The 27,018-nt window shown below is 42.6% G+C and overlaps 1 protein-coding gene across 2 annotated transcripts in view; it reads right to left on the reverse strand.

Annotated features, from left to right (window-relative positions):
• Window positions 1-11,534: 11,534 nt before the first annotated feature.
• LOC146174224 (uncharacterized) overlaps window positions 11,535-27,018 on the reverse strand; it is a 106,484-nt gene continuing 91,000 nt past the window's right edge. For both annotated transcript variants that reach the window (XM_084584662.1, XM_084584661.1), the window contains exon 7: window positions 11,535-19,007. In XM_084584662.1, the coding sequence (XP_084440788.1) occupies window positions 18,634-19,007 (374 nt within the window). In that variant the 3' untranslated portion in view covers window positions 11,535-18,633. The remainder of the gene's footprint in view (window positions 19,008-27,018) is intronic.

Here is a 27,018-nt window from a genome sequence, read left to right on the forward strand (position 1 = left end):
GTGTCAATTCTGCGATCAGAATACATACATAGTTTGCTGGTATTCATTCGTTCCATTTACCTTCTGCCGTACAGGCTATAAGAGACGTGAGAGAGTTTCTTTGAAGTAATTCGGTCTGCTTCTTTTTTGGTGGAAGTGGAACTGGTTTGGAATCACCGTCAATTCGCACAGCTTACGCTTCGTTCCGTTCCTGTAATCTTCCAGACTGAAATGAAAAGATACGCAGCCTCTCTGAAGCTCGTTGACAGTGGCTTGCGTTGACACTATCTTGCCGCAGGATGGGGCGCATATCCCCCTCCCATAGCTTTTTGATCGACAATAGTTTGTGGTAAAACATTTCTGGGCAACACGGCACACCGAAGAGTCTAGTTATTATGAAACCCCGACAAAAACACTTACATGTAAGCGGTGTCAGTATGTCCACGCGACCTTAAGCCAAGATCACTATTTGATTTGACGTACATCTAGACATAAACCTCATTTCCTGTTTTTCGCGAATGATATGTTCAGTTTCAAAAAATAAAAGACACGCGTGCAACACTTAAACGTAAATACAAGTTAAAGGTAACTGCTTTGAACACACGAAGATTTGCGCAATGAAGTTAGGAAATGAACACGGAACCAATCCAAACGAAAAAAACTGGCTCCATAGTCTTATCATGTTGAAGTGCAAGAGCGTTAGCTCTTGGGATTTTGTGTGATTACAGCATTACTTTGTGTACACTTGACACATCTTTAGTTATCTTTTTGTAATCAAATTAAGCACAGGTTTGCACTAATTTCTTCAAAGACTGCAATCATCGCTTTCACCACTCGGAATTAGTTTGGTTTGCTTTGTGGGGTTTAACGTCTCAAAGCGACTCAGGCTACGAGAGACGTCGTAGTGGAGGACTGCGGAAATTTCGACCACCTTGGTTCTCGGAATTGAGTTAGCGCCGTACGCGGGTCATCAAAAGAGCTTGGAATTTGCCACTCCTAAACTATTAGAGATACCGTTCACTTCAACATTACTTGGCATAGACCTGGTCGAGACGCCTCGTTTGTCACAACCCGCATGTGTCTACGTCTAGTGGTTCCCAAGATATGTACACCCTCCCAACGCAACTTGTGACCATTTATGACCCCCCAAGGTCTAAGGTGCCACTACGGCATTGTACCTAGAGGTAATTTACACTATTAATTTTACGCGTCGAAGCCAGATAATATCTGACACCGCTCTGGTCTCTGCCACTGTCGATAGGGACAGAATTTTAGCTGAAGTATACGAACGGTACCGGATTTGGCATTTGTGGGGAGGGAGTACATATATATATATATATATATATATATATATATATATATATATATATATATATATATATATCGTCCAGAAGGATATCACACTGCAACAAGAAGGAGCTTTTACGCATTGATGTCGACGCCGTGCAACCTACCGTCAACGCGTGATACGGTATAACCATCGCGCGCTATCCTTCCTCTTCGCGATACCTTCGTTAGGCAAGTATTTCTTATTTCGGTCCACGCAGAAAGCCAGGCGGTCAAATATGCGTTTTAGTTTCAATTATTTTCTTTTCAAATCATGTGATACTGTAAAAATATGTAATTAGATAAACATTGCGGCTTTTTAGGTAACTTTCGAGGCAATGTAAGTTACTGAGAAGTCAATGTGATGATGCAAACGAAAAGAATAGATATCGTAGAAATGTCTGCTTTCGATGCTTCGATGCCAGTATTTCGCAATATTCATTATTTCCTCTCAATACATTGGGCGTGCTAAATAATGAATAGTTTTCAGAACCCGCTTTCAGACATCACGGGTATTAAGGTTGAACATCCACAACTAATTAGGACGCGCACAATGTCTGAAGCGATTTCTACATCTGGACCGTAGTTGGCAACAAAGCTTAATCTGCTGTGTTTAAAATCCTCCATTTTGAAATCTGTCAGTCTAGGAGGATTGCAGGTAAGCGTTATTGCGACAAGTAACAATGCTTAAAACGTTTCTTTATACACGGACTAGCGCTCATAAACTTTAGCAGTGCGTAGCAAACAAAGCAAATATCAAGGTCTCACACTGAGTCTGACGTAAACATCCTTGTTTACTATATTCCCTGCGCTTTTTCTTCTAACCTCTGGTGTTTTTTATTTATAGGGCATGGCTATTCCAAATTACTGTTTCTAAGCCGGCTAATTAAGTTGCCTCATGAGCACCGATAACGGCCCTTACTGAAATTCCGACAGTGAAAATATATTATTATTATTATAATCTAATCTGCTTTCTAATATCCTTTAGTTTGAGATGTAAGCTTTAATTATAAGTTAAATACGCCAGAGCAGCAAAGGACTCATTAAAGTAGCCGGCTGTGCCCATAATATTCGTTAGCGGTGTATAACTATAGGCTAAAGATTCACTGGTCTGCACATAGACTGTTTGCTGGCACCGCGGGAATAAAGCTGTTTACCCGAATTCTATAGGAGAAGCGGGGCGTATAGAATTGCGGGGCATATAAAAAGATGAAAAAAATTGGGCAAGAAAACCCAAAGAGGACCACACGTCCTGACTGGGTTTCATTAGCAACGAAAGTGGAAGGGGCGTGCTGATTGGGTTTCATCGGTTGTGTCATCGTCGGCCCGGCTGCAGCGCCAGCTCCGCGTTGATCAACATCGACCACCACACATCCGCGGTCTCATCTTGTGTTGGATGCTTAATGAAGGTTGTGCCTCGCCGGTCGTTTCTTTTGGGGGTCGGTGAGGCAGGCAAATGAATGCGTGGCGATTTTTTCTTCCTTTTATGTGCGCGTGCTTCATTAATGCAGCAGTGCGTGATAATCAGGAAGGTTTTGCTGATTTATATCGACGCTTCTATTGGGCGCTCAATGGTGGGCGATAGCACTTTGGATGATTGGTAGGGTAAATAGGGTGCCGTGCTGCAATTAATGCACTGCATGTGCTTAGAAAGGGGAATGTGAAACGTGCTGTCAATAGTGGACTTCCATGCACGTTTTTTACATTGGGCTGAGAATTCGGAGGCTCTATATAGGATAGAGGAGCAAAATATTTTTTCCGCATTACAAAGCTGTGTCGCACGCTGCGGAAATCGAATGTGCCTCTATTAAAAATGCACTACACAATATCGATAACTAATCTGCCTAGTAGCAATACATATACATATAACATTTCAATCAGAAGGCAGAATATCCACAGCGCCATGGCACTGAGGGGGATAGTTGAGACAGAGTTCGTACTCGTATCTATCTCTTGCAAGAATATAAATGACATTCTGAGCATTATACATCTGAGCCACAAGGCATTGAAAAGCTCGGCGCACGTTTATTAGCGTGACCTAGAAGCGACGTCAGCGATGAGGAGACGTTACCTCCAGACTACAGGCAGGTCGTCCGGTCGCCAGTAAGCCGCATCCCCCATGATAATCTGCCGCTTCTGAATAAGCCTTGAGACACGGCAACGGAACGTCATTCTGATCAACCTTAGAACCTTCAACTGATCGGGATTAGAGAAAAGGCGGGTAGTCGCGGCTCTTTGACCCGCTGGGTTGGAAGTCGGAGGCACTCTGCGTCTTAGATATTAGGGCAGCGGAAAGTGTGCAGCCAATGCCGATGACTACTAATCGCACCTTCTAAACAATGTGAAAGTGGAATCGTTTTATTTCTTGCGTATTATTATATCTAAGGTTATTTTATAACACTGTAATTTCCACGTTCTATGTTTGAATACTCTACAAGGCGTAAAAATTTGTGAAATAAGATGCACATTTTTCGTCGAATAGGAAAGAACGGCCTAACCTTTCTAGAGCATGGGCTCCACCAACTGTAGAATCTGCATTTTAATACTATAGTTTAGAGGCAGTAGTTGTGAGGCGTGTGAATCTGCTGATGAAGTTAACTAAAATCAACAGGATGAATTGCGGCTAAAAAGCAGGGAGATGTCTTTAAGTTGAAATCGTAGGAATGGAAACGTTTTGAAGAAAAATGCCAATTTTAAGAACAAGTTGACAACATCATTCAAGAAACATAACAAAAAATTAATGCATGATAGAAACTGCCACTATACTGTTTCGTAGATAGTGTTCATAAGTTCGACCCATTCATCGGCTTGAAATTCTGTGGCAAACATTGGGCAATACCAAAATAATAAATATCTCACAACCTTCTACAAAACAGTAACTATTTATAATACCCAAAGCGCTTACTATGGCGAAAACTCGTTCGTGTGTGAAGCTACTTGTAATTCACAGCCGTTGTGTTGAGTGAGCCTATCAACAGCTCAGCAGCACATTTTTTTTTTTGTTACAGACGCTATCTTAGCAGTAATCACCCACAAGGCTGCTACGTATTTGGCTGGAAGACATACGCTTTGGAAAGAAAAGCAATTTTATAAGAACAGTAATAAATTCGTACAAAAAAACATCAAAGACAAAGAGTGGGCTCATGGGGATCTTTCACTGACTTACAACTTTTGGCAAGGCAACTTACAATGTATGGGTCACCTGCTGTTTTTTTTCCTAATAACTTTGTACTTTATTTAATTGTGGGATTGATACTCTCTTGTTCCCGAGGGTGCCATGCTCAGTCAAGATATGAATGTTTACTTCTTATTTTGTTTTCAAGACATGCACTGCTTATATCCTTATAAATCAAAAGGGGCTACATTTCTGAATGCGCCGCACTTTACTAGAATGAATTCAAAGTATGTATGTTTCCCGAAAGGCAAGAGTTATATAGAGTTTTCATAACTGGTGTATTATCTTTCAATTTTGAATAATAAAGAACCGCTTGAATGCACAGAGGCCAGAAGCTCTTGGTCAACCGACTAGAATGCGTTCGCAAGAAACCAGACTATCGCACCATCTTCGAACGTAGGTGTAAGCAAGATACTGTTTTTGTGTTGACATAGCTGGCTTAAAGTTTTACTGCCACCAAAGTTCCGACTTTAAGAATGACTGTTGCTGCCTGTGCACCCTATTCAGGATCCTCATTCACGTATGCTGCCTAAAAATTTATGGCCTATCAATTTTGGGGCTGCTTTCTTACACATATTCATGAGCAAAGAGCGTTATATTATTTAAAAAAAAATGTTCTACTCTGCCTGACAAACAGAAAGCATTTCTTTAAACGTGTCGCATTGACGTGCCTGCGCGACTTGGACGCAGCTTGTCTGATTTCGGATAAAAGTGTGTCGGGTTCAGTTCCAATCTCGAAGAGCCTACTGAGCTGGCGGCTCTTGACGACTAAGTCATGCCATGTGGTTCTTTCACGCTGCCTAACCCACCATTCAATCAGCGCGCGGCCATCGCACCTGCAACTTCCCCATACCGGAGGCATCCTCATAACTTATCGTTCAAAATGCAACAGCGTCGACATTTCAATTTTTGCAGAACGGGGAATGTAACGCCTGAAGGAGCAAAGGGCCTCGTTCGTCCCGCGACCTGGTAGCTATCGCGGCTGTATAAACTTGTTTTCAATACTTTCGTATCAGTAAGCATCAAAAAACTCCATTCTTATAATATAAACACGCTTCTCCATCTTTCCAGGGCCCGCTTAGACTAAACGTTCTTACGACTGTCTTAGCTAAGTGCAAACTTAACTAGAGTCTAAATAATTGGCCGCTAGCATGGCCGCTTAAGACAGAAGTCAAGACTGGGCTTGAGTCTCGACTTCAATAAATCACTTGCAGAATAACGACGGTAGCGACGCCAAAGACGCCAGATACCGAAGTAGGCAAATTGGTGGAATACATGGACTCGCTGCCTCTGCCGCCGCTGTTAGATGTAAACATTCCATCAGTCTTACGCTGTGTAGAATCCCTGTCATAGCTTATTTTGCGGTTAAGGTTGCGTCAAGAGGTAAAAACCCAAAGTGATTACTGAGTGCGTTCTGGGAAGCCGCTCTGGTGAACATGAGCCCAGCCGAAGTGAGCAACGAAGACTGCAGTCAGGTGTTTGGCTGTTTGGCCTGCGCGCTCACTAGTTCGCTTTTTTCCTTTACCACTATTCGTTCTCCAGTAGTATATTCCATCTTAGCGCCTAGTATCTGACCGCTCCATCTGGAAATATCACTAGGTCTGCGTTTCAGCATCCGCTGCAAGCATACAAAGCATTTGGGCCGCCTTTTGTAGCTCAGGAAGGCAGCCAAGCACATTGTGCACCACTGAGCGCTCAGTGCAAAAAAGAAAAAAAAAATAGAATGGGTGAATTCTGACCTAAGTGTGTCGCCGTTGATGGCCGAAGAGCTTCCGCATTCAAACTTTCGTGATGTGCTCTATACTTTCATTCGACGTATATGTTTGTGTTTGCATGCGTGTGCGCAAGCTAGTATCTCGTGTGCCATGCGCCTGAATCTTGTGGCGTAGTCATAATATCCATGCCGTGTAACAAGATATGCGTATGATCAAATGTATCTCACGCTAGTGTACGAGGCGTACGTGGTCGTCGGAGTACGTCTGTGGTTTTAATGGAATACTGTGCTAACTACATGCCTCTATTTTACTATCTCCGTACTGTAAACGACCAGCGATCAGCGTAAACGTTTGCCCTTGGATGGAGTTTGGGTTGCTCGGTCAATATTCTGTTGTGTGTTAGTATTTAAAGAGCATTTTGCATGTAAATGGCGTGTATCGCAAAAAAGTACATGCTAAAAATAACGTGCTAATGGCACGGAAGGAAGAAAGGATGTCAGTGCACTTTGAGGAAACCAAGATGGTTGAAACTTTCGGAGGCCTCCACCGGAACGTCAATCAAAGCCTGAGTCACTTAGGAAGATAAAATTACACAAATCAAACCTAACCTGTCGTGTGTGTGCCATTACGTGTACCTCATGTTTTTTTACATTTCTTTGGCCAACACTGCGGCAACATACCGCAGCAGCTTATTGGTATCGCACAAAAGGAAAGTATATAACTGTTGCATCTTACCTGTACTCACCTATGAGGCTGAAACGTGGAGGCTAACCAAGAGGGATATACTTAAGCTGAGGACACCGCAGAGGGCTATGGAACAAAAAATGGGAGGGGTAACATTGAGAGATAGGAAGCGTGCAGAGTGGGTCAGAAAAATGACTCAAGTTACAGACATTCTAGTGAACGTCAAAAAGAAGAAATGGGCGTGGGCAGGACAAGTAGTGCGAAGAGAGGATAACCGATGGTCGCTTAAGGTAACAAACTGGATTCCAAGGGAAGGAAAACGTAGCAGGGGGGGCAGAAAGTTAGGTGGGCGGATGAGGTTAAGAAGTTCGCAGGGGTCCGGTGGATGCAGCTAGCACAGAACCGGGTTAATTGAAGAAATATGAGAAAGGCCTTCGCCCTGCAGTGGGTATAGTCAGGCTGATGATGTTGATGATGATGATGACGATGATGGCAACATATATCATAAAGGACAAATCAATGCTCACAGCTACATTTTGCTCAGCGTGTTTTCATCGTGACCATACAGATCGAGAAAAAGGTCTTCCAGACTGTGGACAGGTTATCCAAGGGTTTTGGAAATATCTCTAAAATTCCTGGCAAACATATAACTTGTCTGCTTGAGCCAACATGTAATATCAGTACTTAAAATACATTGCTCACAATTGATATAGCAATTTGGGGATGTGAACACTGCGGGCTAATAATAGTGCCTGCAAAAGATGCAATCGCAGTTATGCATATTAAAGAGTGTGCAGGTACCTTGCTAATTTGAATGGATGCACTATGCAACTTAATTTCATAAGCCACTTTACAAACATCTGTATTCTTTCGAAATATACATTGAAAGGATGCCCTTCTACCCTACGCCATTTGTCTCCAAGAAAATGTATGCATAGAGATACTGCCACATGATACGGCACCCTCCAAGCTTTGCTAGATATATAGAAGGTCCCACGTGGGCAGGTGTGGCTTTACATGTGTGGACACAACTTTTTGACACCACACAGAGCTGACAAGGACGACGCCAGGAGCACAGGTCAGTGAAAACAATCAGCAATAGTTCTCACTCCTCTAGTGGCATTGCGAGCACCCGAACTGCACACACTGAACACAGTGCTCACACCAAGAACACATGAAAACTCAAAACAATGAGCAGCGGGTGTCACTTCTGGTGACAATGTAAACGTCCCAGCATCATACAATGATCACGCAGCGCTGACGCCAAAATCAGTGGGGTAGTCTAAACATTCAATAAGCGACAGGATACTTGCGATTTGCTACTCTTGATGGGAGAGCACTCTTTTTGAACTACATTGAACAACATAACATTACTGAAACACTGAAGTGGAGACGATCACTTGGTTTGTGCACGCTCCCGTGTGCAGCCCAGCACTAGGATCTTGAAGAAAGTGCATTGGATGACTCCCGCAGCGCCGTGGAAGCCTCCGAAAGCTTTCATGTAATAAGGCCAGGCCCATGATCCGAAGAATGCCCGCTGGAAACAAGACTTGGGTCTTTAGCTTGTGACACATATTTCACTGTTCTCTATTTGGAACATACTTGCGATGGTATTAACGCATGTTTCAGCTGCGTGGCCATTTTACGCATTGAGCCAAACAATAACGATTAACGCTATTAGCAGGGGAGACTAAGCATGCGTGGTTCGAAGCCGGCAGCTCGTGTCGCATTGAAACTTTGGCAAACCGCTAAATGCATCCGTGCGATATACGGTGCTAGTGCACACAAGCCAGGGAAGACGAAAGCTATATGTGCCTTGCAACATTTACGACAATAACAAAAGACGAAAGCAAACTACGACAAAAATCGACACGATCTCAGTTATTCTGCGTCGTCCGGTATCAGCACGAACAAAACTGTGACGAAGAGCATCACAACGCGCCGCGTCTTTTTTACTGCATGCGCCGTTGAATACACGAGCGAGACCTATTATAGCAACGCAGCCGCGCAAAACAATGGCAAACATGATCAAGCTCACCTCAAGTTGACGAACCCAGTGCGACTCTCATGGCAGTTCAAACAGCAAACATCGGCACATGTTCCCAGTAAATAATTTTGAGAGGTCCCGCTTGATCTTTACATGAACATAAAGGCATTTAAAAACTTAGCTGCACATTTTATACGCTCCAGATGTCCAGCATGTGCATCCAGCGCAGCAGCCGCACTGCCGTCTTGTTAAATCTGGTTAATGCTTGTGGTAAAGAATGCCTGCAAGCTGTCTTAAGCCTAGTCTTAACTGCAGAGTAGATCACACTCTTAAACGTACGATAGATGTTTCTTGCAAGCGACTTAAGCCAGAGGGATACCTAGAGCCAACTGTGACAGACTAGAATGCTTGGCCGAAAGCTATGAAGGAATTGCGCAGTGATGTTTTGCCGGAAGGTTTCACCGTGAGGTGACAGCGCCATAGACGTAGTGGCTTGGCTGGCTTAACGGCTAAATACGCGTTTTTTTGTGTAACTACAATGACCGCGTGCCTTCCATGCGTTGTTTAATCAAACAAGGATGTGTGCGCCACTCATCGGCGGCTTTACGAAATAACTGTAATTGCACTAAAAGGCAGTCGCCATGTTTTGTGAGGCCGTGAAATGATAAAGGTGGTCAATGTGTGTGTGTGTTGCTCGGAGTGATGTGCTTGCGTTCACGTTTTCACTTTCGTTTACTGGCTTCGGGGCATCATTATCGCCAGCTGCTTGTTGCGGATCTTCACCTGCGGCGTGAGCGTGCTTTCAGGGACAGGACGCAGCCCTTGGAAATTTACAGCGAGCAGAAGCTGCAGCGACGGTTCTGCTTCGGACAAGTCGGCATCGCTTAACTAACCGAGTTGTACCACGCCGACATTTTCACTCAAGTGATCGCACCCATGTATAAAGCGTACAATGTCAGTGGCTTCTGGCGTTGACAATTGCTGCTACCGGCGGCTTTCTCAAAACGGCTGGTGAACCGGTCGGCATGCACGAGTCAACGGCAACGCGGGCAGTAAGGACAGTCAAAGTCGAACTGAAACGAATATCCGCTGCCTTGTTTTGGGAGGCATTTTAGGTGGCTTTGCTCAGCTGCTCATTGCTATAGTCCCAACGGGCCCTGGCCAAACAGGCAAGGGCGACAGCTTTGTCCAGCGACCTCCCGGACAAGGACTCCACTCATGTAAAAGGCCCTTCTGGGTTTGCACCCTAATTTTTTTTTCTTTAAAGGTTTTCACCCCCAACAGGCAATGACAGATTGAGCATGCAATCAAGTGCCATAGCGAGCTCCCTAGTGATGGAGAAGTACTTCCAATGTATAGGTACCCGCTGTCCTCAAAGTAGATATCCACTGTCTCTATGTGTATGTTACGACAGCCCTGAAAAAGTCCAGCCTTAAACAAGTCTGGTACGACTAAAGACACCATTTAAGTCTTCAGATATCTCAGACTTTATCGCGGAAGCGGACTTAAATTATTAGTTTGTCGCATTTGACCGGTTGTCAAGGCGCTTCAACAAATGAGGATCATGCAGTGCCTTCATTACTGAATTTTGCTTTCAGCGGCAAGTTTATTTCAGTGGTGTGTTCTATAGCACACAGAAATCGGTGACCACTCCGATATAGTGTTTCAAGGCCAAGGCTTTTCTAGCTGTATGCAGTAGTGGTTCCCTTCGTAAGACTTCTCTCGCCCAGAGAAAAATCCAGTTTGATGCTTGCAGTGTCGTGTTAGACCCACGTACCTACATCAAGTTTAAAAACACAACAGTACGGGTCTCAAATTTTTCTTCACCATAATAACATTTTTGGCTTAATTTCTTTCAGTAAGTTATCAGGGTAATGTTCAAGATTAGTACTCTTCGAACTTGTCTTCTAAATCCTGAAATTATATTGCCATCACTGAAGAATGCGCCAAATTATGTAATGCTGAATTAGGGAGCCGCAACGTAGACTCATTTCGTTTGCTCGTCCTTTCGTTCCTTCGTTCTTTAGTTCGTTCGTTTGCTGGTTCCTTCGTTGTTTGTTCATTCGTTTGTTCAGTAGCTCGTTCGTTCGTTTCAGTGGTTCTCTACTGAACCATTGAAGCCATCTCCAACATCAATGGAAGGGCCGTTTGTGAACCCAGATATACCATAGCAATCTAGACGCGAATAGCGTACAATACAAACTTAGCCAATGCAGCCACGTGTTTTAACTTATAAAAACATGAAATAAAATAAACTCCTCGTAAGAAAATGGAGCCTTCGTTCAAATATCGCTGTAACGTTTTTGTTTTGGCGATTACCAGGAAATTCGGGAATCATAACGCAACAATACTTCCACACCTGATGATCCATTGAGCTTTAGTCATTATGCCACATTCTAATCAGAACGTATTTAATACGCTCTCCCAAGGCGGATTTTGCCCTGACGTAAATTTGAAAACGATAATGTACTCAAATACGTGAAGAATTTCAGTATCCCCAGTGCAGAGATTACATTTCCTGCAATCTACTGCATACACCGGTTGCAACAGAGACGCTTTTTCTGCCTCACATTACCCCATAAATTATTGTTATATAAACGTTGTCATCTTTACAAAAACACAGTACTTCAAAAATGCGAACATGTATTACGAATGCTTTATTCGCTCATGTCTACACCAAAAGAATCTCGAGGCGATTGAATCAAAACAAATCACCACGACCAAAGCTATGATACACCAGGCAACAACGCCAACAACAAATTTTATAAAAGTGACACTTTCTTCAGTGGGGCCTTTCTCATGTTTTTATAGGGGCGTTATACCCGAGTTGGTTTTCTGTGTACCTTTAGAGTAGCCCTTTCTACAATAAATTCCGCTATTCACGTTGGCTTAGTACCTAAATTGTGCTTAAATATATACCAAGTGTTTGTTAACCTCTAACGCGCTTTTTCAGACCGCTACACATTTTTCTGCTAGTAATGTGCAATAAAAAACATCTTCCACAAGTTTTTAAGACATCTTTAAATCATCACATTGCAGTTATCCACTTTCAAATTTTTTACTTACGATATATCTCCAGCCGTGCTGTAATCATTACTCAATGAATATGCCATTTTTTATAAGAGCACAATGTCAAAACGTTTCTGCCCTGCATTTCTGTAAATCAAAATGATATTTGTTATAGTTTAACTGTTATTTGTACATATGAAGTTTGCAGGTTCTCAGACTGAGAGAAAGTAGCATTGGTATCAGACATAACATCTTATTAGGATAGGCAGAATGAAAGATACTGTAACCTGTCCGCACTATGAGGACTATGTGCGCACAGCACGAAATTGTCAACCGTTATTTAGATTAGCGGATATCTAGTAGAACAACTAATGCTTGCCGGAGATGAAACAAAGAGGCTTCAGCAGTTGGTTGCCGTCAAAAAAAAAAAAAACTCGTGCGTTGTTCAAAAGACAAAAAATGCCTGCATTGGCAATTGCATGCTTTACAACTCTAAATTATGAATAGATCCTGCATCCAACACTGGTACTCCTGATGGTTCCCTGAGTGAAGAGAGGACGTTGCTAGCATAACAAAACGTTCGACATTCTGCGGTCACATTGCAAGATATCAGAATTAGTTTTTAGCATCTGTGATTTGATATTGGTTTGTGTTGTTTAAAATAGATTACAATTGCGCTTGTAATGTCAAGTACATTTGTCTATCATCAACGCACATCGTGAGGATTTTCTATCTGTGATGCTATAAACAACCAGCCGAGGCACGCGACACTTTTACAGCGTTCGCTACACACACGCACTCTTCATTGCGTCATGAATCATAAGTTGTTGCACCTCACTAAGAATAGACCGGGAACTTTTGAACTGCAGTATCCGGAATTTAGGTTTGGAAACCTTTGCACATCATGAGCGATTCTTTTTAAGTGCAGAGAAAAAGGTGAATGTTTACTTTTACACACCATGTCCATTTTTAATTAATTTTTTTTCGTGTGGGCATGACTGCAGCATCGAACGGTAGCTGCTAGCAGTCGGTCAAAGAAATCACAAAGAGAGAGAGTCTGAGTACTGAAGGTAGTCGTCGACTATTTCATCTAGCACGCCTATAGCAAAGTTCTCTTACGCACCTGTGCTGAGGTCCAGTCGCTTTACATGGACGCCTAAAAGCTTCACTTTGTCACCCGGTAAGTCACCAATGCCAGGAAACGAAATAAGTATGGAAATTAAACACTGACTGTCGATCCTTAAAAAAGCGGTCCCAAACCATACAGGACTACGTAGGCTTCATTCTGTGTTCACTTAAAAGACACCAGCGTTTATTCGCCACTCAATTTTGAGCTCGCACTGCATTAGAGAAAATATTTTTAAAACATCGAGAAACTTCCGTTGAATATTGTGAAAACACATATATTAGTAGTTAAATACCACTTTTACTAAAAGGCTTCTTCAGCAGGCACAAAATTTAATAAATAAGTATAGTTCCTTCCGCACCAATATCCAGAACTAGTTTTACATGCCATCGGAGAGAACAGTTTGTTCATCAAAGCTAGTCCCTTGAGTTATTCTAGCAGATATTTGGTCCCAAACAGTGTCTTCTTGAAAGTCAAACAAGGCTGGTGTAATCGTACATAGAGCTTCATCCTATTCGTCTTACTAGTGTTTGTTTAACTTCATAAAGCTTTTATACAAAGCAAAAGCACTGCCTTATAATTTCACCGACGTCCACATACAGAGTGATGGCGAAGCTGCCATTTTTGTGGAACGATGCGGTTTGGGTTGAGCTTCTCTTCTCTGAACTCAGTTCCTAAGGTTGTCGAATTCATCCTGTGCTTGTACAATTAATAAACGCCAAGTCCATTTTTACGCCTTTTGATTAAATGAGATTGACAAAAACGGTTCGTGTGGACCACACAAAAGATCTCCATCCTCAAGTGAAAGAGGGAATCTATTACCTTTTGAATACACCTTAACAGGCCTCTTGGTCCAAGCGGATATTTCCATCTTGTGCCTAATTAGACGTTCTGATTGCTCAAATATCCATCACACTGGACTGCATGTGCACACTTCGCGTTCCGTTTTTCAGGCACTAACATCCAAAGATGGTAAGTACAGGCAAAAAACGTAGCACATCGCATGCGCTGTTTGGCTTTTTGGAGGAGAGGTTGAGTGCTTTGCACACGTGCATTTCAATCAAGCAGATTTTCGGTATGGCAAGCTCATTACTGCGCAAAGCAATGAATGGGCCACTGTACCACACCAGCAATTTTCTGACGGTCTTCCAAAATTTCCAACTTCAGTCCTTGGAAAGATTTATATGCTTTTTGTTTGCTTCAGGAATGCTAATCCAGTTGCGAAGACACGAAAAAAATATTTAAATAGAGCACTGCTTATTCGATACCGTTTGGGAGCAGACTCTTGGGAGGAGGGCATTGCACACATCACTTTCAGAATAAACTATAATGCAGCTTTACTTTTCTTTCATTTCAGAAGAAAGAAGAAGGCGTATTGGGGGATTTAAGAGAACTAAATAAGCAGAAGGAGAGAACTGGTCATTTCACATTTGGCCTCCCTTGGTGTTATTCACGGAGAAGACTTGAACGCTACAATGCAGTTGAGTCAAAGCATGTGACGGACACAACTGTTGATTCCGAGTGCACTCGATTCAGAACATAAATTTACTTCACAAAAGTACTCAGAATAACAGGTTCATTCCCATGTCTGCTTACTTAACTAACAAATCAGCAGCAGCACTGGCTTCTTTGTTATTGTTTTGCATGTAGAAACATGTCATGTGTCTGTCGTGTTCTAATCCGTGGTCATGCACTGTAAAGACTGAAAACATCTGGAGAAATCACCTGTGAAAATAAAGACCCAAAAATGTTCGCATCCTACTATTTTTTCATATATTACGACATACAATTCTTGCTCGTTCTCGTTACTGGTGCTTCAGTGCATCATATTAATCAGAATTTAGCCGAACATTCTCGAAAGTCCGTAGTGAAGCTCATATGCAATCACAAATTGTTTCGCTTATTTCGAAATAATAGATTTGTACACATTCATTTTCCATCGTCTTCGTTGTGCTATAATAGTTTAGAGTATATTTTTCGCCATCAGTGATATAAACATTTTGCTTTACTAAAGCGTTCCTCATCAAAATCGTATAATCGCTTCGTTCCACCGCTTCTAAACGCTGGTGCCGCTTAGCTAATGTTCTAGCTACCATTTGCATAGTCTCGTTCTTCGTGTAGACTTATAAATGCATTTGTGCGCGCAGTTAACTTCACTGGTTAGACATAACCAATGAATTCTCGGTCAGTGGTCCTCCTTAACTTTAGTGATGCAAAAACGAAACGTCCACGACTGGGACTAGCATTGCTATGAAAGGGCAACCTTTCTATGACATTATACAGAACAGGTAAAGCATGTGACGTGTGCTTGCAAATACGTAGCCACAGTTGAGAGGGAGGTTGGCTGGAACAACAGAGACAACATGCAGTAACTCAAGCACGCAATATTGTTTGCACAGTAGGAGAAATGCATGATTTCACATACGGTACGGTGCAATGTACAGGCAGGTGCAAAGACATAAAAATAACTACGCTCATCACAGCAACTACTAAAAAAAATTTGTCGTGCACAGAGTGTACACCTATCAAATTACCGTTTGAAACAAATGAGGCATTTAAAACCACGACACCAATGTTTCTCTTTTTTTTTGTGCCACGGGCGGAGCTGCGCCAGTTCTGGTTATATGCAGTTTCCCAAATGCAAGCAACCCCTTTTATTAACTCAGCTAAAATTGCCGAGATACACTTTAATAGAGGCTCCAAATATCATAAATCAGATAACTGTAGACCATACAACCCAATATGATCAATAATCGCTACTCTGAAAATTGGTGTCAGAAGCGCGGTCTTCAAGAGAACGAATGTTAAATTTTCCTAAAGTCTTCAGGTTGCGTAGTAAGCTCACTGTTCCGTCATTGTAAATCAATGTTAGGCGCAGGTTAAGCTTGTGAGAAACCATTGCAAAATCATATTTAATTTTTCAAGCTGCGTTAACATAACGCAATCAGCCATATCAACTTTGACACCTGGCACAGCCTCGCCCTAATAATTAAAAACAAATTAAGTGAAAAGCAGCGAAGTCTAGCGAGGAACCGAATCTACACTACAGGATAGCTACAGAGGTGGTTCTACGTGCAATGTTGACGAATTTTTAGGGAGCTGGGCAGACGCCAGAGACACACTTCGCAGGGTCTACAGGCTTCTGATTATTGAAAGCGTGTACTTTACGGTGCCGCCTATTGAGTTAGATGATGCTTCAAGTAATGCCATGCGCAGATGAACAATAGCTAGCGTAAGAGGAGGTGTATACACTTGTGTAAAATATGTGTGTGCAAAACTGGCCAAACAATAAGTTAAAACAAATATATCAGAGTTGTTTCTGGCTCAACCTTGAGGTCTTTTTCCGGTGGGTACTTGTAGTGAGACCGTATCGTTGTAATATATCTGCGAACAGCAAAGGAGCTTTATCTAAAACTTCTCCTTAAGTGCTGATTTATATATTTATTTATTAAAATTATGCGAAATTTGCTGCTTTCGTGAGAAGTACACTACACATATGTAATTTTTGTTTTCAATTCCCACCCGAACCTCAGTTTTAAGAAACAATACCTGCAGATATTTTAATTTTTCTTAGAAGCTCTTGAGATTCCTATACTAATTACGTCTGCTGTGCAAACTCTTCTAGACGTAAAATATGATTATGAATAATACATCCGTGAGTTAAAAAGCTCACTTTGACTTATGCAAGTGATGTTTTGAGGTCACACTCGCAGCAGCACACACTGCTTATTCTTTAAAGCACAGAAGTGCTAAACTGCCTACCGAATCATGAGCGTTGATTGTGAATTGTCTTACCTGCACAGTTCTTACCCAGGCCGCCTAAATGCCTGTACATTTCACCTATTAGAGCACGAAAAAGCTGGATTTACTGCGCCAGTCATTCACCGAATGTATCATATTTTTCACAATCAGTTAAAAAATTTCCTAAAAGCGATATACAGCCAAGGCGTGCACTCTGCCTTTGTTCTCAACATCAAAAAATCTAGAAAAAAATGAAACTATTTCCTACGTTCCACCTTGACATTAATTAATTCTTCTCGTACTGAAACTAGGATGCAAATTTGGAAATGTCACTTCGCAAAGTTTTTCAGGAAATTTATGTCTGTTACATCACCTTATCTTCATTTGGTACATAATGTCATATAAAACACATTACCAACAAAATCACGGGAAAAGGACGTGATAGCAACTTTTCAACAAATTTACAATTGTCCATATTTCAACGCAGAAGGCCTGCCTGAAATCGCCCTTGCTATGTGGGCATTGCATCTGACATCAAACAGCCCAACGTGGCCATTTATGCGCTTCTGGAGATTAATTTTCCGTGCTCTGATTTGCCCTCCTCCAAAAAGGCAACAGCAATCTCGAACCATTGTGTTTCCAGTCGATCGCACATCTCTGCTAGAGAGAGTTCATTCCGAAAAATGCCGCATTAACAACTCAAACCCTGAGAGTCAATATTCAGCTGCAGGTATTAACAACATATAAGGATTCACCTTTGGGCCTCATGAGAGTGAGGCAAAATGCGAAAGGCACCCACGATGTGGCAGCAGCCAAGGTTTAAGAAATACACCTAAGTACACCAAGACCACTAGCAATATTTGCGAGCAGAGAGCAGCAGCATTGGCACTGATCCCGTTAAACGACATGCGTCAGTCGTTTCAGAAGAGTGACGTCAACTACATGCTGGTACACATAAAGCATATTTAAAGCGACAAACGTTTAACTAATGAACATTGTCGCGACAGGTGATGTAGGCAAGTGAGTTGCTACTACAGTTCTTCGTTTTCGCCTCTTCGCGACATGAACGGAAGCCACGTATCCCGCATGACATCGTACAAAGGAAAGTAGACTACTGCTTCCCGAGCACTGCGGTTTAGCGTCAAAGAGCTCCGCAGCTCTACAAACAAGACTTTCCCACGAAGTTAAGCTTCCATCAGGCACTACAGCGCATAGCTAGTGCACAAATGAGGTCTCTAATCAGCACCAGCAAATCTTCCTTTCCGCTAAGTGCATTTTCTGATGCGAGCTATCGTGAGAGGTCTTGCAGCTGTCACCTCCTTAGTAAAGCGAGTGTAAGGCAATTTAGGTGATTCTCTTCGAATATAAAATCAGCGAATGTTTTGGGACAATTCTATAAAGAAACCCGACACTAACTATAAGCAGCAATAATAAAAAAAGAATAAAAGCAAATTCCAGAAACCACTGTTATCCTAATCGCAATTCGTGTCAGCTTCTAGACACTCGAATTACAAATCCGCAGAGAAATTTCAAAACTCTGCTCCCCAAGTGCAGAACCAACTTTACTAATGGGACACCACTCTTTTGATGCATTTGCAAGGCACCTCCAATGGCTATAGTACCAGGAACTGTTTGGAGTTCCCTAACCAGATCTGAATTCATGCGCTCTGCGTAGGCATCGTCAGCAGTAATCTAAACGCCGACTCTGGGACTCTGCGCTGCCATCGAGGCAAAACAATTTCATTCTTGGCGACGAGTCCGAGAACAATTCGCAGACGCTGCATGAGTACAACACCTAGAGTCCAACGGAGAGAGCGCAAACCGAGCGACCACAAGAAGCACACAACGTGACTTCGGCAACGCTGTCACTGCAGTCAGTGCCCACTGTTCCTCAGAAGGAATCCACCACTCTGTACAGAGCTGTGTAGCCGCAGCAGCGTGCCCGGAGCTGGTCGACCAGCACGCACGCTTCGGGGACGTAGTCCATGAGAGTGGGGCACTCGCAGAGAAGCACGTACGTGATGCCATGGTCCTGCGGACAGATCTTCTTGTGGAAAGTGATGCGGCGAAGGCCGAGGTGTGGAGGAAGCCGGCGGTAGATCTGGCGCGCTCCGGTCCACAGTAGCCACGACCGGTCGAGCTTCTCGCGGTCTTCTCCGGGGAAGACGCGGAAGGCGGACAGGATGTAGCCAGTTTTGCTGGACTTCGGCTTTCGCGGCACATCTACGGGAGGCCGGGCGATAGTGGCCACTTCGTCGTAGACAGCTGTGACGACAGACATGCGGTAAAAGGAGAATAGAAGAACAAAGGGCGTGAGAAAAACGTTGTAGCTAAATTAGCGAAAGTGGCCTACTAATCATCGGGAGAAAGTAATTTACCGGAAACTGGAAAAATCTTAGAGGTCAGTGCAAAACCTGAATTCGGAGGATGCGACCAGAAGTGCCACTCTCGGAAGGCCAGGAGAAACGGGAGATACGTACAAGTGAAAAAAAAAGCTAAGGTGATGACACAGGTTATATATGCATGTATATTTCACGCACGCGAGAAGCCAATCATAATAACAAGAGCAAATATAAGAGAAGAAAACAGAAGTAACGCTCTAATAGTGGCTAGTTGCTTTTCATATTAATTTACTACCGCGCCGAACTCAGCGCAAAACTGACACTTATGGACAAGAACGGCGAACTTTCAACTGTTTATTCGTATTATTTCTCTGCTCATATATGCACAAAAATGAGAAAAAAATGCAAAACCACTACAAAACAATTAGAGACAGCTATTAGTGTACCAGAAACCCCTAATTCATACTTCCTATCGCTCTGCTCGAGAAGAAGACAATCTTACTCTGAATCAGCACCATCGATGGGTCGCTAACTCATTTCGTAGAATCGGCTGGTGCCATTGCATATGCTTCGAAGAAATATATAAACACGCCGTACATGTTCCAAAATGTTTAAGGGAAAAGTGTGCAATCGTATTTTTGTATCCTTTTTGGGAGAATACATCACGGACATAATTTTTAATTTTGCATGATGTTTTTCGAAAATGACGTCTGTTAAGAGTTGGTAGCATTGCATTATCGGGTCAACCCTGTTCGTGCAACGCAGTCTCTATGACAGCCAAAATCCTTCCTGTTGGCGCAATTATCAAACATTCATCCTAAAAGATACAGTTAAGTCAAATTACTCTACACGTCAAATAACTGTGCACAGATGAACTTCTAAAAATGTATAAATCCTTCTTGGTGACATGAGCAGCCATACCACACATCGTCGCATACTGTGTGATGAGATTGAATCAGTATCCTTCACTGAAGTTTTTATAACCTTCCGACACGCGTCTTTACTTAAACCGCTATCTATCTGTAATAAATGTTGTTTTAAGTGAAAAAAAAATCGCCATGCTGATGAAGCGGTTACGGCGCTCGACCCCCCCAAGGCTGCGGGAATGAATCCCGGTAGATGCGGCCGAATTTTCAACGGAGGATAAAAGCAAGGTGCCTGTGCGCTGTGCGTTGTCAGTGCATGTTAAAGAAGTCCAGGTGGTCGAAATATTCAGAGCCCTCAAATAGGTTATCCCTCATAGCCCAGAGTCACTCTGAAACGTTAAAACCCAAAAACCAAACCAGAAAAAGAAGTTCTTCGCATAAGTGTTGCGTGCTCGTCTATTTGTCCTAAGGCACTGAGTTCGTTTTTCCGGCAGCAGCGGAGTACAAGTGCATTCCGGAATAAGGACTGCCATCCAGCACCACAACCATACCTACTCTCCTTTTTCCGAATCATTTCAAGTCCTACATATAAGTTTTCTCCTCCATCTTGTCATCGGACCTAAATCAACGACATTTTCTTTTCAACTCAGTTATCTGGTTTTGATTTGAGGAATATCCGTGAGAAATGTGGTTTTTGTCCGAACATCTTTTACGACATAATATGTTTATGCGGTCAAGCTGAGCAAGTAAATCCTCCGCCGTAGGGACAAACGATACAAAAGTTGCAGTTAATATTGTCTCTGTTAAAAGCATTCCTGAATAAAATGCACACTTTTTTATGTCTCCCGCCGTAAACGTGCTCTATCTGCTTTCAAATGGGGTTTTTTCACTTCGTTTGGCCTCCACAAATGCCACTGCAATAGACGATAATGAGAAATCAGATGTTTTCAATAACAACTTTTGTGCAGCTGCAGGAGAGGAGAGCACATTGAACAGAAACCTGAGTCTGATTTTACGTGGGCATGCATAGGGTACGTGTTTCTCACATCCATTGCATAACAATTTCATTAATTCGAAATCGTTACAGGGAACGTAGCGCCTTGTGACGTCATGCAGGGCAAATATTTGCTGCGTACAGATCAACTGACATTTATCACAGTTTGATAACAGTGTTTGTTCATGGTGCCTGCTTCAATATATAAGATCCCTATTTTGTGACCCTATGCGCCACGCCGGGCTGGGGCGGCATTCAAGCTTTCTTTGTGTGCCGAACTAGCGGCATTATAAAACACCTTTTGAAAAGACAATTTCAGCGGCCCAAATCTTGCTGTCAGAGTTGTTTCTGTTTTCAAAAAGCAGGCAAGAGGGACGTGGTTATGAAAAAGGCATCGTTGACAGTGATACGCAAATGAAATGCATTCAAGTTACGAAGTAGGCGTTAATAACGTATTGAACAAAAAATTTTTGCTTGCAGTTGCTCTTCCTCCATGGTGCTTCTGACATCGCGATATTCGCGATCTAGCTGTGGATGCAATCTTTGAAAGTCGTCAGCCGGCGCAAGAGAAACAAGCAGTCCCTATATACGATAACTCACCCTCTGAAACAATCTGGAGAAGGAAGTTCACGAAGAGTGACTTTAGTGACTAGCCAATATTGCGAAATCAAATAAGAACTTTGACCAACAATGAACTTGCAATCTCATTTGGAAGACTGGCTAAGCTCTCACTTATAACTGAATTTGGCTAAATTTTCTGTATGAAAGGTATATACGAAACTGATGTTCATCAATGGTTTGTTCGTGGGAAAAATATTACGGCAGAGCATTGAATTTTATGTTATTGACGTTGCATGAGCTTTTCCGTGATTCGGCAACATAATGTCATATCACATAGTTTGGTATGGCATATAAACAGCGAATATTCAACATTCATGTTTTTGCGCCGCTATGGCGCTCGATGTCGAATAAATTCAAAGAATATTACCATATGTTCGCCTGAACATGGTGGGTTTTATTTTAGTTTTCACAACGAGCCTACATTCCTTGGTTCAGAATTTTACTCCCTCAGAAGGGCTGCCTTCCGCGGAAACAGACGAAATCGGGCTGCTCGACAAAGGAATTCCTAGCGGAGGCCTCGTTCCAGCTTCACTGCTTTCAATGTAAAAGCCTCGAAAACGGCTTGGGCGTCGATATTTGCGTTGCAAATGCATACCGCCAGCATCGCCGAGAGACTAGGTTGGTTCCTTGTATGCCCTGCATTCTGCGCAGGAACTTTTTCAGCGTTACTAGTTGTCAGCACACAGAAAAAGCATTCGTGAATTTTTTGCACTAGTTATTACTTGCTTTTTTTTTTGTACAGCTGAGCTCTCCTTGCTATCTTTCTGTTTTTTTTTTTTATTTTGAAACGCCTGAACCATGGCTTAAGCAATATTTTCGACTAGGCTGCCATACCGCCTGCTTTTTATTCTCTTCTACTTCCAAGTGTAAATTTCATTTACGCCGTCAACAACTTTTGGTGCGCCTAAAAGAAAACTTTTATATATAGTATACCTCGAGCATGTACATACATTATGCGCGTCTTTAAAAAAGTTCTAAAAGCTACGCCTATCATCCTTCTCTTTCTCTCAAATCGATATGTGTTTCGTCTTGCGAATAAAAAGGGCGCTTTGTTCCCTAATGATGGCTTAAAGAAAGTTAAGCCTTCCCATTTATCATAAATGATAAGCCTTTTTCGCCTCAACTCTCGAATACTTTATATACAACTTTTCTGTATAATATCCAAAGTACAAGCAAGCCCGCATGATGCCCTAAGAAGTCCTACTGTCGGTATTTCTTCAGTAGCATGTTTTAATTCCTAACAGGGAAAATTATGCATTGAACAACCTTTATTAATTAGCTTATTTTAGGCTTCCTCAAAAGAGCAGATACGGCACTATCTTCCCAAAAGAAGCACATCATAATTGTTCAGCCGCAGCGCATTGTGCTCCTCTACCACGAATTTATAAGAGAAACCACAGTGATCACGGCCTGCCCTGCGACTATATCCTTTGCCAGACGACGCTGGATAACTGCCCCTAATAAGCTGTGGGTTAACGGACATTTTCTTACTTCGTAATAGATAGACATATGCCATTGCAGGAAAATTTACAAGCGTAATATGAATGTGTACCTGTGGATGTAATAAGCACTCCACCACATCAACGTCCTAAAGAAATCATCCGCCTAAACAAGCATAGCCCCAAACTACAATCACAGTACATCTGCTGGTGCAGTGAGGTCTAGTAAATTTAAGACACCCGCAACCTCAGACACTACCACCTTATGTTCTAGAAGATCAAATAGCCTCCAACAAAGTTCCAAGAGAAGGTAGGAAGGTGTGCGATATCGGACACGACGTCAGTACAGCGGATTTAACCGTGATATGTGCCCAACAAAAACTATTTAAAGCTTATGAGTGCATTTCATAACGACAGACGACAGAATCGCTTTAGAGCAGGTCTAACTCCTCTTCATCAAAAACATATTTTTGTATGAAGTTTTAAGGAGAAAACCTTTCTTGTCTCACGGGCTCCAGAAATGTTCGCAGGAATTGTTCGCAAGATGGGACACTTAAAGAAGAAAAGTGTCTCGAACGGGAATTGAAACACTATCCTTCCGATCTACAGACGAGCGCTCTAACCACTACTCAATATCGGGTTCGGAAGAAGCCAATTGCATTTCTGCAGCATGAGGATGACAGTAGGGATGTTCTCAAAGATCAAGTAGCCTCAAACAGAGCACGAAGAGAAGGCAGGAAGGTGTGCGATATCGGATACCGCAGTTAGTGATAATGGCGACAGCAGCATTGAGAATGAGCTGCAGTTAGTGATGATGATAATGATAGAAGAAGCGATGAGAATGACAGTGCTTTAGCTGATAATTATGAGAGTATATCTATGTTGCTGATGTCGATGATGGCAGTGGGAATTCAAATGACAATGTAGGTAGTGAAAATGGTCCTGTAAAGTGGTTTTCGCCATTTCCGCTCCTAAGCAGACTTAAGCGCAGTCCTGCATTTTTTTAATATTTAATTACCCCAATTTACCACCTCCTCCATAGTTTCTCACTAATAGGAGGCATAAAACGAACGGAGTACCGTATAGGTTGTTTCCTTTCACTCAACGCAAATGAAGAAAAATGCAAAAACAAGTTCTATAAATTTGAAACTGTCACCTTTTGAATTGCTTTTAAATTGGTTCACAGCAAGAGAAAGGCGCAGTATCTCACACACTTGTTTTTGTGCACACCTGTACCGCGCTGTAAGGAAACAGAGGAAGTTGGGAGTAAAAGCGGAAAGAGAGAAAGGGCTGCCGTAGTGGAAGGCTCTGCAATAAGTTCGACCACCTGGAGATCTTTAACGTGCACTGAAGTCGCACAGCACATGGATGCCTCTTCGTTTCGCCTCTATCGAAACGCAGCCGCCGGCTGTCGGGACCTAGCCCGGGTACTCCAGTACAGTAGTCGGGCGTTTTACCACTGCACCACCACTGTGGGGCTTGGAATTGCTTATAGCTTTGAAATTGAGTAACGTAATGCACGAGCATTATTTATTACGCGCTGCCTGATGCTGCAGTTACTAGTCGAAGTTAGTGTTGGTCGTGAAAATATCTCAGCAACGGATCTAGGAGTCTTCGGCAAACAGAGGAAATCTGCGTGTCCAGGGAAACAGGGTTAGTTTTGCGGCTATCATTCCGGGTACGTTGCGTCATCTCTATCTAATCTGGCTGGTTCAGTGGTTTCATTGATTTGAATGGTTGTAAATGACGTCCAGTTCATATTGAAGTTTGGAATAAAATTGACAACGCGCATTCACTCATCTAAATAGCCCATCGGAATATGCAGGCGTTGTCAGATCAGTCGCCTGTATCGATATGCATACTGAGAAATCGTCTGCCGGATCCAGGTTGCCACAATCTAAAAATTTCGGTGCCCATCTCTCCAGTATTCTTTCGAGGGTAACATTTCGGTTGTATAAAGCGGCAGATGTACAAATAGCCAGAAAGCAGATGCTTTCCCCATTCAAGGTTGAATCTCTCTTGGAAATATCAAAGCGGCCCTGTGTACGGAAAGAAGGTAACACATGTTGGAAAAGAGCGGCGCAAAGCAAAAAAAAAAATATAGCTCCATTTAGAAACCACAATGCTTCTTTTTTCTGTTGCGCTGGCTCGCTTCTTTCTCTGTCTTGGACGAAGTTCTTGGAATTTAGCACCAATGTGGAAAAAATACGCATGACCAAAGCGAAAAGCCTGAATCAAGGCTAAACAAACGTTAATAGGAGTCTGTTCTTGATTATAGGATCACCGCAGTGTTAATATTATCTGCAATTATAACAGGAGCGGTAGTTGAACTAGAATACGACCTGATTCGCAAAATGAACACCATCAACGGTGGAATAAATCGCAAAAGCTTGTTGGTTCTCGTAAAGGCATGGGGGATAAATATTGAAACCGTGCGCAGTGACGTATGTGGGAAACGAACAAGCTGGCCAGAGTTACGTCCAGCCACTCTAAGAGTACTGCAAGAAAAAATAAACTTGCCCTTTATTAGCTGCCGAGGGGAATGAGCCGTCCATTACAAGATTGGATGCCAGACCTTCTTACTTTTATTGTCGCATCTATTACCGCCTGAAGACAGCGTACTCTGGCATCCAATAAGCCGGCGGTGATAAAAAAAAAAAGATGAAAAAGTTAGCGGCCGCCTTAAGCTCCTTCTGCAGGCAGTGGCCGCTTTCTTGTTTATTGAGTGCGCACTCGAGGATGGGGCCCCATGGGAAGTAGTTTCCGCATTTGCCACCTCAGCAATTTACCTCACGTAGAATGAATAATTTTGCTTGGGGCATGTTTTTTTTGTGTGGCCACCGTCCTCAAAACAAGAAAATAATTTTCCTAGAAATTATTTTGCTTTAGTCACATCCTACACGCATAGTCAGCGCTCCTAAAAAACAAGTACGTTTTTTTTTCCACACCAGCTTTGCAGTGAACAACTTCATGGTTTATATAAAACAGACTGCGGATGCCTTCTACTGCTCAGTAACAGCGTGGCACGTTCTTTAAAAGGGTATGGTGTGGTAAGTGTGTGCTGTTGGTTTATGCTTTATATCTAAAAATCTCTTGTATATCACATCGACAGCTGTAGAAGTGCTATCAGACCGGATGCGAATTCAGATTTTTCATGAGAAGCGACTATGAAACCTCGCATCTATAACCGCTGCCAGTGACATTGCGTGTATTATGCCACTTCCTCACGCTATGCATTGCACATCGTCTTCATCAACTTCCTTATTTGGAGAATGGATGCACACACACCAATATCAGATTGACTCCTTAAGGTGAACGAGATTTATAACAAATGGCATCGCCCGCTCTCGCAATTTGGGAAGTCGTCCTCCTCAAAGTATGATTCTGCCATTTTGAAAACTGCAGTTCGGCAGCTACGCTCAACCATGTTCAAAACCAACTCGGCTCAGCCTTGAAACAAACCCCGTTTACCCTCGAAATGTGGGAAACTGTTACTGAAATTGGATCGGTAAAATCTTTATTGTAGATTAACAGTCGAGATCTGGGCTCTCTCGCACTACACTGCTCTTTTGGCGGAGTCGAGAAGTCTACCCTTTTTGGCATTGCAATGAAAAAAGGTCAGTATGTTATATTTTATTTTACATTTACACCTTTTATTCCGTCGTGTTCAACCAATAACACAAAAGCACTAAACATAGTCTGTGCTTTAATATGACATAGAGCTCATAGTTGCCGGAATTGTTTTCTCTTGGCTGTACAGCAATCAGGTTCCCATTTCTATGATTAATCCAACCGTAAAGTTTTCAGTTAACATCTCAGCTACTTCACTGGCATCTGAATGATCCCATAGATGTTTTCAACCGATGCGGGAGGGGGGGGGGGGGGGGGTGTAGTTATATATTTAGTCCCTTGTAACTCTCCTCAAAGGTAATAATGCTTGAAGACTGAAGTATAAAGGAATTCATACATTCAAGAGAAATAAAACGCTTCGCAAGGACAGGCAGCCACACACCA

The sequence above is a fragment of the Amblyomma maculatum genome, chromosome 11, assembly GCF_055883805.1.
Source record: "Amblyomma maculatum isolate TAMU_Amacu chromosome 11, ASM5588380v1, whole genome shotgun sequence".
NCBI classification, from domain to species: Eukaryota; Metazoa; Arthropoda; class Arachnida; order Ixodida; family Ixodidae; genus Amblyomma; species Amblyomma maculatum.